General features: G+C 35.9%; 1 protein-coding gene across 4 annotated transcripts in view; it reads right to left on the bottom strand.

Annotated features, from left to right (window-relative positions):
* LOC145674401 (venom allergen 5-like) overlaps positions 1 to 13,195 on the bottom strand; it is a 103,785-nt gene that overhangs the window by 32,166 nt on the left and 58,424 nt on the right. For 3 of the 4 annotated variants that reach the window (XM_081744416.1, XM_081744418.1, XM_081744417.1), the window contains exons 5-6: positions 8,531 to 8,672; positions 4,773 to 4,922 (exon numbers count right to left, since the gene is read on the bottom strand). In XM_081744416.1, coding sequence (XP_081600542.1) covers positions 4,773 to 4,922; positions 8,531 to 8,672 — 292 coding nt within the window. The remainder of the gene's footprint in view (positions 1 to 4,772; positions 4,923 to 8,530; positions 8,673 to 13,195) is intronic. The other variant, XM_081744419.1, reaches the window with a different exon arrangement.

A 13,195-nucleotide genomic window follows, 5' to 3' on the forward strand; every position in this document is an offset into this window, starting at 1 on the left:
ACTTAGTGAAAGTAAGTGGTGTGTAGCAGAAATGTTTTATTATTAAATTATCTAGTCATTATTCTTGTCATGATTACTTAATGATAACTATGTTGAAGAAGATATATGGTAAACTATAAGTGCCAAAAATTTTCAGAATACTTTACAAAGAGCTGCTGAGATGAAAGTGTTCCAGAAAGCCTAAACAATTTCATTCAATTACTGTTGAATGGATTTAACATGGAAGAAATTTCTACATGTTCTCAAGTTGTTCTAAAAATAAGTCAATTATATTTTAAGGACAGAAGATTAGCATTACAAAAAGAAAGGCACATGTCCCATGAACCACCGTTCGCATTGTATGTAGATTGACAGATACACACTTTTACTCGCTCCAAAAGTATCAGTAATTACCTAAGTTAGGCAATTCTGCAACATATAATCATGTGCTGCAAATTGAAGATCAGATAGCAGCAGTGACATGCAGACCTTACAAATTAGAGTTTCTTGACTGCCCCTTTTCATTAAGGACTAATTTGTACACCGGTGGTGCACTGGACAATTTAGACTACAACACATAATCAACTACTTCGACAGAGTCTTTCCGTGGAACAAATATTAGCGTATCCCAATTGTCTTCCGATTCCAACCCTGGTTTACCCCCAGTACCAATTGAAATTTCTTCATCAGTAGAAGATTACTTATTACCAGATACCTATGCTATTGTACCATTAGTATCATCATGTGATTTAGACAAACTGCAAGTTCCTATTACTCTTTAAGAACAAATACGGTCAGGGTTCGAAGAAACACTTAAGACAGAGAGACAGTGGATTGAAAGAAATTCTCTGCTAGGTGAAAATAAATGCATGTGGGAAGAATACTATTCGGCTCAATCAGAAAGTGTAAGTTCTACTAATGGTATCAACGTCATGCTGCCCATGAAGGCCTTATGGAGAGTGTTAAGCCACATATTAAAGGATAGTGGATGGACATTGTCCTTAGCCGAGGCCAGATAAGCAGATTCAGTGTCAGCTGATTCATTCCTGGACTGCTCACACCTAACCAGAACCAAAAGAGCACAACAGATCACAGCTGTAGTTCCAGGCTTTCTTCAAAAGCCAGGATTTCATGCAGAACAAGAATCCAGTAACTGTAAACAAGAATTCCAATAGTGGCAGGAAAGAATGATACAGAAAAGTCCTATGTTTTCATATTGAAATCTTGTACTGGAATTGGAACTTCTACTTCTGATATTTGTTAGAGCTCACCGACCAAGTAACTTCCCATTATACGTAACTGAACTTGAGTATATTCTGCCTTGGTTTTTTGTATGTGATCAGCAGAACTATGCAAGGTTGCTTTCTGTTCATCTCAGGGACATGAAGGGTTTAAATGAAGGAATGGCAGAATTTAAGAAAAACTGTTTTTTTTCAAAAACTTAAAAAAAGTTTTGTTTCATGCCCTTCGACCAAGCTCATGAACAAAATAACAAAAGTATTCAAGACTTCATTGAAGTCATTAACGTAACCCAAAATCCACATTCTTTTGAACAGTGGATGCTTACTGCTCCTGAGTTACGCAGACTTACAAAAGAATTTGAAGATACGGGACACATTGAGGAAAAAATCAACGAAAATTATCTTGGAAGTGATGTAAGTTTTAACAATCGTTGTCAAACACTGCATGAAATAATTTCCGCTGCAAGAAATTCATTTTTGGACATCCAACAAATAATGAATCTAACAAAACATGCGTATATCTCACAGGATGCTTCAAAATCTGTTGCAGAAATAGAAGTGACTGGTAAAAACTAATATGATGATTTCGATGACTAGGTGTTTTGTAAAAACGAAGCAAGTCAATTTATTCTCCTATAATAAGTAACAATTTTTCGTTTTTTGAGAAACGCTTAAAGAAGGGTAGGAGATTACCTGAACAAAAGATAGATGAATTGGAAAATGCTTACAGTTGTTCAGTCAGCTGTACATATTCTAAATCCGTAAGGGTGATCTGCAGGATATTTTTTCTCATGAAAATCAATTTTTGAACTAATTCCCTCAAGTCAAAGATAGAACTCAAAGTCCAGAAAACTTCGGCTGGGTGAAAGAAGGCGGCTCTTGGAAGCCTTTACGGATGACCCCAACCAGAAGTTTCTAAAAGCTCAAGAGAATTGCTAAAATGTTGCTACAAAGCTCTTCCTCTTAGCTCAAAACAGTCTGTATGTTCAACAAACGGTGTTCAGCGTACACATCTTTACTGCTGCCGAGGCTTCTGTTATGAACAGCAATGTGGCAGAGAAGAGCTCTTACTTTGTGGAATAGGTCTGTGTCATCAAGTTTTGGCACTTTGTTAGCATTTTGTTTTTAAATATTCAGTTTCTCAGTAGCTATTTATAATGTTTGAAAAAGTTTTAAAATTGACATATATATGCAAAGACGTATTTATGATGTGGCATTTTAGTGTCTTACATAATACAATTTCTGTGAACAATATATTGTTCATTTAATAACACTTACAATGTAATATAAATAATATTGATTTGAATAACATTTCAGAAAAGTGGAGAAAAAATAATATTAATTAGTCGGATTCTGAGCAAGCTTGTAATCAGACAACGCTAAGTTTCGTCCAGTTGACTCCCTGCATACTCCTTGTATCCTGTTGTACATATTTCTTAATTTAACTATATTTCCATTAATTCTCATCGTATTTTAACGTATTATACATCAAATTAAACCTCTTTTATGCCCTTTCAAACATTATAGGGTACCTGTTTTCATAAAATAGACCATTTTGAAGGAAAATTCATATATATGTAAATATGTTTTATAAGATCTTAAATATTACTAATTTTCTCATTTTTATTATATTTCCTCGTCTTCACTACTGTTATTATTAATTACATTCAGACAACTTATAATTAAAAAAAAGAATAATAAAAATCGGATCATTGGTTACCGAGATAATGATCTTTTAAGAGAACATTCAAAAATCCAATAAGGGGGCATATTTCAAAATGGCAGCCAGAAAATTTTGGCACCCAACCCTAAAACGAATTGAACACCGAAGTATTTTCAATCTGCCAAGTTCCATACTTGTGTCCGGCCTGTCACGATCCGAGCCTTTTTTGTTGTGAAGAGACCAGACTATTTTGCAGGAACAGAAGAAAGGATTTAAATATCCCTTTAATTTGCTTTATTTTGAAAATTCAACTCTTAAGACAATTCTCACACTGAAGAAATGTTATTCTACATAGTTTGATCAAACAAAATTAGATTTAAATAATTGTTTAAAGGCGCATAAGAAACGATATCGAGAATTAAACGACCTTTTTTCTACACATAAGAATCAGATTAACCCATAACTTCATATTTTTCTGTTAAAAAAATATTTTCCGCTAGATCATCGCATTTAAGAGTACTACACCATTTAGTTATTCGCATTCTTTACCTTTCTGTAATTTTTGTTGATAAAAACAAGTGCAACCGATATTTACGTAAAAAGTCTCAATTCCAGAACCTATGAAAGGCAAAAGCAATTGACGTATTAAATATTTCAAGAGTATCTCCTTATGCGAATAATGAAGGTAGAAATTTCAACGAATGGACACACATTTTTACTAAATTTCAGACGTTAATTAAGTGCCTGGTGCTTCCTTGTGAGGACGAACACTTTTATTGACTATGTGCTCCTTCTCTGTGCTGAAGTGCAAAGAAAGGTAACTAGCTGTCCATTTCCATCGATGTGCTAAAACTTCCAACTCAAACCATTGTACGTGGTAATTGTGCCATTATCCCTCTTGAATGTAATATTTTTGTGCCGTTTTAAACAATTCATGTTCACAATAGTTGATATGCATCAAGTGTTCAAAGAAGATGAAGTAGCTTCAATGTCTAATCATAGCTTCTAAATACTTACATGCTAGTGCAACAAGTAATGCTGGTAGATTATCATAGATTAATGCATCAGTGCAAGGAAATTCGTGAAAGTAATTTCATTCCTTCATGTGCATCTACTTTAACATTCAAACAACAAGCTCATCTGGAAAATGGCATGCATACATATGTGTTTTTACCTGTTTTCGTAGAATAAGATGATCGCTGATGTTCCATATCTGTTCGGTTTCTGATTGCACCTGCATGGTTTTCAATCAGACACTTACCTTAATCGTTTGTAATTGTATTTTCAAAAGGAATAAATTAAATTCTTCCAACATGTAGTGCCAGAGGTCATCATATTCTATCATTATTTACTTCCTCTTACAAAGAATGTGAAGCTTTGTGCTCGACACGAAAACACAACCAATTTGAATTTCTTCCTGCAAGTTCTGATTATTTAGCATGAAGCAATTTACAAATTATAATTTCTTTATTAACGAGGCGCAATAGCTCATTACGTATCGTATTTTATGTATTGATATTCTCCACAGAGATAACCAATTCCAAAGAGACAAGTAATTCCAAAATCTATCAGTGATATCTCTATTAGTTTCAAAAAATCTAGATTCCATTGCTTCCTTGTAATATTAAGTTGCTTCACAAAATATTCAAATTTCCATAGCTGAGTATATGCTTTTATAAGTTCCTCTCATTGTATTTGCAGCAACAGATAATCTATCATATTCATATCTGGAGGTTTTATTGTGTTTTCGGTTCCATTATCAGTATTATTTAAAATGTAAGGTTGTACTTACTACAAATTTACCCCATTTTTTGTAATTAAAGATGTACGTTTCACGTTAGAGTTCTTTCCCTGTCTTTCTAGAAAGTAAGTATATTGATGAATAGTACCTATCCTCTGCTTGTCCCAAGCCTATGGCTTTGAAATTACACTGCTTGCAAGCTGCCTTTGCGAAGTTAAGTAAAGAACTCATTAAGCCATTTCCATTTCCATTTCCATTTCCATTTCCACCTGCATATGCAAAAGAAGTAGCTTGAGACCTGCAATTAAGAAAGAACAGAACAAAATTTGGAAGTAGCCCATCGTAACTTATTTTTTGCAGCTATTATGAATTTGAGTATTGATACATTTGCTTTAGGTTCAATTTCCAGGTTGTACTGTGAACCGTTATCTAACGTCTCTTCTAAACATACAACAAATGCTCAGTAGGAAACCGTCAAGTGGTTGTCACTGGTTTTAGAACCGAAGCATGGGCCTGGAATAGAAGGTTCTAAAATACGGTATCTAAAATTTGAACTGCTTTCAACAAAATTAGTAGCCACTACAGACGTTATCGTATTCATAGTTACGTATCACATGTTATATATTAGTTATACAGCATTGTGTAGTAATTATACAGTATTATGTATGTTATGTTATATCAGCATCATAATATAAGTCTGCGACCAAAAGACTACATAGGGGTTTTCCTTTTATTCTTAGAGATTCTTGTTTGATGAATTCGAGAAAAATACTCAAAGAATCCATTATGTCAGGTTTTTCTGACAAATTTAGGATGTACAGTTCGGCTAATAGTTTCTCTAAACGTCTTGAACAGGAGGCTTTCTATTTGAATAAACCAAAAAGAATTTGCCACAGGAAAATTGCATGTTAAAAAGACCTATACACTCATTTATAATTATGTATTACTAGCTTAATATACCAATTTTTCGCATGGGGACTGTATTTGGAAGTCAACGCCTGTGGGAGTATCCCTATTCATTTCAGCGACCGCGAAAACTATGGATTTGACACTAATATCGGTCATTTGGGGCTATTTTTACATGTCTCGGTATCCCCCCCCCCCGATAACTTCGGCCCTCATACAATGGTAGCTGAAAATGAAATGAAATTTTTGAGTTTTACGTCCCACGGTTATGCCGGTTAGGCTAAAGGAGACGGTGATGATGAGTAATGAATGAAATGGTGGAATGAAGAAAGTGGGAGGAAACGGGAGAACCCCGAGAAAACCCACGCACACGGTGTTTGTCCACCACAAAGTTCACTTGGCGGGAGCAGGGTTTGAACCCGAGACCCCTACCACCAGAGGTGAACGCTCTACCAGTGAGCCACCGCGGCCCCACAATGGTAGCTGAATTTGCAAGTCATCGCTAATGGAAGTGTCACCATTGACCTCAGCGACCGAGAAAACTATGAATTAGACACTAATATCGGTCATTTTCTACTACTTTTACATGTCCTGGTAAACGCCCCCCCTGAGACCCCTTGGTTCGAATTTTCAATAAACGCTTCACCTTGGTCTAGGACCTGGACCAAGGTATCCGTGACCAAAATTTGGTAACTCTCGATCAACTTATCTGGTCCTCAGGCCGGTCCCGGTAAACGCCCCCCCTGAGTCCCTTTTTGTTAGGAGACATTTACTTTCCAAGTAGTCTGCCAGACTTTAGTACTTCTTTTCAGTTGTTATTTAATTTTACCTGTAAGATCAGCAAGGGGACACCGTAGTCTAGTGGTTAGAGCGTTCGACTCACGTCCGCGTGTTTCCCAATTTTCGGCGTCCATCCAGTGTCGTGAGGCAAACTGAGCAGTCACGTGAAATCAAGACGTGATGGTCACAAGGTCTAGAAAGCTCACGATACGCCTCTTAGTGTGTCGCAACGCGCTGCTCACCGCTAGGCTGGACGTAGTTCAGCCAGTCGCTAGCAGATGGGGCTGGAGCAGGCTTAGGCCCACATACTGGATTGTTACACCAAGTTGTTTGGGTTCGGTTTGGTAACAGCATCAAAAACAAAGAGATGTTTTTCAAAGTTGAAATTAATCAAAATATTTTAAAGAATGCCATAACTCAGTGCAGGTTAAGTGGACTAGCAGTTTTGAAAATGAAGTGTGTCGCAAACTGGACCTGCAGAGTGCCTTAAGCAGGTTTCTAACCGCAAAACAGAGACGATTTGGAAAATGTTAAAAACGTATGAAAGCCTTACTATAGTCCGCGTCACCAGAATTTTCGTGTGGCATAAGTCAATAAGCTCACTGTGCGCTGTTACCAAACCTTCAGTGACGAATCTAATCATTCATAATTGTCCACAAATACGAACAAAATCAATTATTTTCACTCATCAGTATTTTCTTAAGTTGACTATTTATATTCATATTTGTATGACGAAAATTAACGTTTTCTGTGTTTGAGTCTTCCAATTTCAACCCAGATTTTGTCCAATTATAACAAATCCCGGAGAACAGTAGAATCGATATGAATTGTAGAAGTGGAAATATTAGATGGTGTTCAAGTGATTCATATGAATATGTTCAAGTATTCTCAGTTCTACAATACATATAGATCCTACAGTTTTTCTCACTTTTCTGGGATTTTGGGAGTTGCCTAAATTACCAGCTATGGTGCTTTTGAGTTTTTGTCCTTCGTTGTTCGACTTTCAGTCGGGCTCCGCAGTGTTACGAAATGCTAGAGTCTAGACATGAAATTATTTCCCAGTTTGTTGGACTTTATCCATCTACATCCTTCTGCCTTTAACGTCATTACTCGCCATCTGATCATTTTTTGCTTCTGGTACCCTGATTGATAGTCTCTTGCGAGTGCTAGACACTAGCATTCCTAATACCATTCCATGTTCCTTGAAGAATAATCCTATGGGGATCAACAAGCTACATTGAGATTGTGCACTGAACTAGCTGCTATGGGATTTGCAGAGCAGTATTTCATTTTCATATTCCCCAATGTTGTCAAGTTAATACAAGCTAATTTATTTTGTCACGCGCTAATTAGATAAATAGAAATAATTATAAATAGTACATACAACGATTTCCTTGTTTAGTATTTGTTCTTCTCTAACCTAATAAGCATAGCTTTTAGTGAAGAGAAGAAATGTAAAATAAAAATGCTAGGATAAGTTTACATTTGAAAATACATAACAATCATAAGCAACATTATGTGTTTACATCTGAAGATGTATAGTTTGATTTAGAAGTTAAAATATTCTTCTTTTGGTACATAAAAGTTGCCGCGAAAATATAATAAGTGGTGAAATACAAGATCAAAGAAGTGAGTAATGTATCAATAAACGTCCGACTTGACACAGTTGAACATAGTCACCCTGACCAAGAAGTAAATAGTGGGAACTTCAGTTCCTGCTATGACAAAAGTCGTTTATAACTATCCCAGACAGAAAAAACACGTCTAGTCCACCATTTGTACAAATGTACACCTATACATGTGAGAACGTGTGCCATTCCTCGCTTTCACATGGACACAACACTTGTAGTTGTACATATTCGAAGACATGGTTACCTGTAACACTGTACGTATAAAGTATGTATACTATATCTAAAACTGCACTCTGTACGTGTACACCACCCGTATTTACCCACATATACATATGTACTGCTTAGATTCGGAATACGCACCCGTGCTGTACACGCATGATGTCTGGGATATCCTCGATGTTACAAAAATAGAGCGAATGCTTCCAATCCGTGGTAAGGTAGGATCGAACGCTGCAAAGCCACCGAAACAGAGTGAGGGTCCATAGTTATTATACAATAAATTCGGAGGTTATCAGCATTTAATTTTAAGACTTCAAGACGGCTTGCAAACAAGCATTGTCATACGATCTTAGCAAAGAAATATACTTACCCAGAAAATCCCATGCCTTTTACTTCACCAGAATCAAAACTTTTAACTTCGTCGTACCATGCAGTTACAGCAGCTGTTACATTCTTACCCATCCCCCCCATACCACCAGCTCCATAATAGTTCTGCCCTACCACGAACCTGTCTAATGAAACAACAATAAGAGTTTAACATAAGTATAGAAAACATGCACAATTATAATTTCCTTACAATCTCCTTTTTAATAGTACAGTAAATATTATATTTTATAATAAAACATTGTGATTTAATCTTGAACTTAAAACGTTATATTTACTAACAGGTTATTAATTTTGAGCAAAACTTAAATTAACTTATTGTACGAAGTGATTCTAAATTTTCTGTACAACTGTTTCATTTGGCACGTTTGAAACTAGAAATCCCTCAAATTAAAATATTATTCTAAATAAATCTGACAAATGGTAGTAACGCAACAATTCTTTCAAGATGTAAACGAAGCCAGACAAATAAAAGAAAATAAAACTGTTTAGTTTTTAAAAACAAGAGCTTCTTCGTGGCTAAGCGGTTAGCGTTCTCACCTTTGGTGTGGGAGACCCGGGTTCGTTTCCCAGTGGGATCTCATATGGTTCGGATTCCACGTTAATCAGTAGGTCCCGTATCATGTAGCTTCGCTGCTGAAAGTGACGTTAATTTCAAAATCAACTCAACTCATTTTCTTAAAAGGTAAATATTATAATCTTTATTTTTTAAAGGGAGTATTCACTACTAACATTAGTTCTTCGTCCCACTGACAAGGAACATCATCTTAGTGATGCAACAGGTAAATACTACACATGAAATGAGCAAATACGTGTTCTTTTTATTTTCTGTGGAAAACGATTTTGGGGAAAAAAGACCCGACTCAACATTTTGAAAATTGACGCAAAAAGTAGACCATGGTGAATGAAATTGTGCATAGGTCTTGTACACGTAAAATAAGGAAATATGTCTTTCGTATTTTCCTGAAAAACAACGGATACAGACCCTTCCAATCATATGACAACGAAATATCAAAATTTGTAATAAATGTAACTGAAAAGTACCTAAAGTACGTACAGAATTGCAATGAAACTGCGTTTAGGGACAATACGCAAAAGATAAGAGAACACGTGTTTTTTATTTTCTGCAGAAAAACAGTGTAGGGGCAAAGATCCCAGTCCCAAAATGTTGACATGCGACCCCACTAGTGCAGGAAGAAGTAGACCGATACGAATGAAACTGTACACAGCTATATTAGAAATAAAATAAGGGGATACATGTTTCGAATTTAAAAAAAAAAATGGTTGCGTAGGGCACAGATCCCTCCAAACCTATCATCACGAAACATAAAATTTAGTTTTGAGTGTAGTTCACAAGTATGTAAAGGACATGCATAATTGTAAAGAAACTGCGTGAAGGGACAATACGAATAAAATAAAAGAACACGCGCTTTTTGTTTTATGCGGAAAAGCGGTTTTAGGGGGCAAAAGCCCCCACCCCAAATATTGAAAGTTGGTGCCCGAAAGACAAGAAGAAGTAGACCAAGGTGAATGAAATTGTGCATAGATGTTGTAGACGTAAAATAAGGGAATACGTGTTTCCCTTTAAAAAAATAAAATAAAAAAGGGAAAACGGTTGGGTCAATGAAAACAACGTGTAGCGTATCAGCCGGTTAAATTTAATTTAGCTGTACACTGTAAAAGAATTCGTAGGTAAATTTACAAGAAACAGTGTTAATCTGTTTGCCAATCCTCTATGTAAATCAATTTACATCTATAAAGTGAAATGCTAATATGAAATGATGTAAAATTACGTTTTTTTATCAATAAAACTATATTTTCTTGTAAATTTACGGTAAATTTGTAAAACAAAAAACTACAAATTTTGTAATTTAATCTAACAAAATCTATATCAACTTACAAAGTGAAGGGTAAATAATTTTACATTGATATTTAAGTAATTGAACCTACAGATTTTTTTTCAAGTGTAGCTTATACAGTCACGTTGTATAATATCACTCCGTAGCTAATTTCGTAAGTGTGTATATTCTTATTGGAATTAAAGAATTAAAGATTGTTCCTTGCATGCCGACAATACTTTTAATAAAGTTTTAAAACCTGCTATTGTATCTACCATGTATAGTTATACTACTCTGATTTATAAGCAAAGATTACAAGTAGTCGAAGCTGCTCACCCTAGGAACATTTTTTTATATTTTGCTTTACAAAAGTGGGTACCCTTGCGCAAGGCTAACAAAAAAATATATTCCTGATAGTTTGATACTTCTTTTACATATCTTTATGCTGCAAAAGTTAAAAGGGAATTGCTCCAATGACAAGTTTACCAGAGCAATTCTTGCCAAGTTCCCAGTATGTACGAAGGGACAATGTTAAATATCATTGGAATCAATTGTTCTCAATGACTAAATTTATTTGCTACGAAATAAACGATAAAAATACTACGCGGAAACCATAGTCTGCTTCCTCTTTCTCAATAGAATGGGAATATAATCATTGCTTCATAAAGTAACTTTAATAATAAAGGACATAACATAAGATTAAAAGCAAATATATTGCAGTTTTGTCACATCATTTGTTAAAAAAAACAGCAACAAGTACGGAATTAGACATTTTTGGTTTCAAAACTACATCTGTTGATGGGCCATATTGATGGAACAAGTTTATATTTTGAATACTCTGAGCAATAGCAATCATGCATGTTTCTCATACAGCTTAATATGACGTGTAAGAATGGGAGTAACTGATACATATTTCTTTCTTTGTTGCAGGGAATCATCGTGTGTGTAAACCACCGTTGAAATTTAGTACGACGTGGAGGAATTTTTCAGTAGTGAAATCTCCATCATCACAGCACAACTGCGTTTCAAACATTTTTAGGAACGGAGAGCACCATCCCGAAAGGTTATACTGCTTGCTGTTCATAACTTTCGTCAGACCGCAAACGCAATCAAAGGTCCTCTAGAAGATCCCGATCGTGCCGTAGTGCAATAAACATTGAATGTGTGTCCGATTCCATGGATCAAAGTCCAAAGAAGTGAATTCGGCAGTTAAGTCATCAAGCACACATACACATAGGGGAGAGGAAGGGAATGGCGATCAGTTGGAAATGGCGATCAGCCCACTTTACCCTCTTGCGTGACCCGAGGAGAAGTCAAACTAGTGCTGCCATCTGCCTCTTGTAGCAAGATTTCTTGTGTATTGTCGAGGAAGTTGCCAGAGAAGACTGAAGTCTACAGCGTGCTGAAACTTGTCTTTGTTGATTTTCTTATAAGGATCTGCATATTTCAACTCACGATATGTACAATTTTAAGTTGTAAGATCTTGAAGTTACTAAGATTCATAAAAGGTATATTTACGTCTAATGCACGACACATAGTTATATTTCAAATAAACTACGTTTTACAGTATAACCAGCTCAATTTTAAAATTGGCGCAATGTTGGGAATGGCGATCAACGTGATCGGTTTTCCATCATGGTGATCGCCATTCCTAACAAATATTTGCAATACTTCTCCAGCCAAAAATTATAGAAGAGGCTAGACCTAAGATAGGTAATACGCCTACTTGAGTCCAACACTGAAACTTTGGTATCGGTGTAACCTTTGTGGATCGTGGGTGCATGCTGACTATACTGCTGTGGACTCACCACATGGATATATCTGTGAGTGTCTTTGAAAAAACGTCAATAAAACATTCAGTTGGCGTTTACCAGTCTTTCGAAGGCGCAGTGTAGAAAAAAAAAAAAAGCTTGAACTGACTATGAAACTATGTGTGTTTATTAAGCTTGTACTGTGATCGCCATTACCAACATGTGATAGGAATGGCGACCAAAGTAGCAATTTGAGTTTTTTCCATCGTGTTCCCGAACTGAAAGAATGATCCTCTTTTCATTTTACACACTTATTGTAGAAGGATTGGAGTACGTATTTACAAATTTGTTTCAATATATTTTGCAAATGAAACTACGTAATAACCCATTTTTTTTAGGTGATCGCCATTGCCCACCTCTCCCCTACCAGTTTGCCGCGAATCCTTAAAAAAGACTCACAACTTTATCCATACAAGCTACAGGTAGTGCATAACTTGTTCGAACAAGATGAGGTTCTACGAGCAATATTCTGTGATTGGCTAAACAGCGAAGCTGATGACTTTGTGCAACACTTTGTCACGTGCGACGAAGCTCATTTTCACTTCAATAAACAAAACTGTCGTTTCTGGGCTAAACAAAATCCGTAATTGTTGCTTGAAACTCCATTGCAGTGCTAAGATTACTGTGTGGTGTACAGTGAGTTATGAATATGTGATAGGTCCCCATTTTTTTATAGAGCGAACACAATGACAACGTCACAGTCACCAGTGAGCGGCATAACACAACGTTACGAACATTTTTCATTCCCGAAGTGAGTCGGTTTGGCCTAAGTGACATGTGCATGAAGCAGTATAGTGTCACAGTTCTTTCTATGCCATTAGAGAAGGGTAGTTTAGACCGTTGAGACTTAGCAATTGTTTCAAAAACACATAATCGCTGAACATGAGAGTGATTTACTACACGTCTCAAGGAAAATCAAGAGGGCTAATTCAAAATATACGAGAAAAGATATTAATTCAGATTTTAGACTAAATAATATTAACCGCTTGATTATCATTACGT

Source organism: Thermobia domestica, chromosome 17, assembly GCF_964235325.1.
Source record: "Thermobia domestica chromosome 17, izTheDome1.hap1.1, whole genome shotgun sequence".
Classification (NCBI taxonomy): domain Eukaryota; kingdom Metazoa; phylum Arthropoda; class Insecta; order Zygentoma; family Lepismatidae; genus Thermobia; species Thermobia domestica.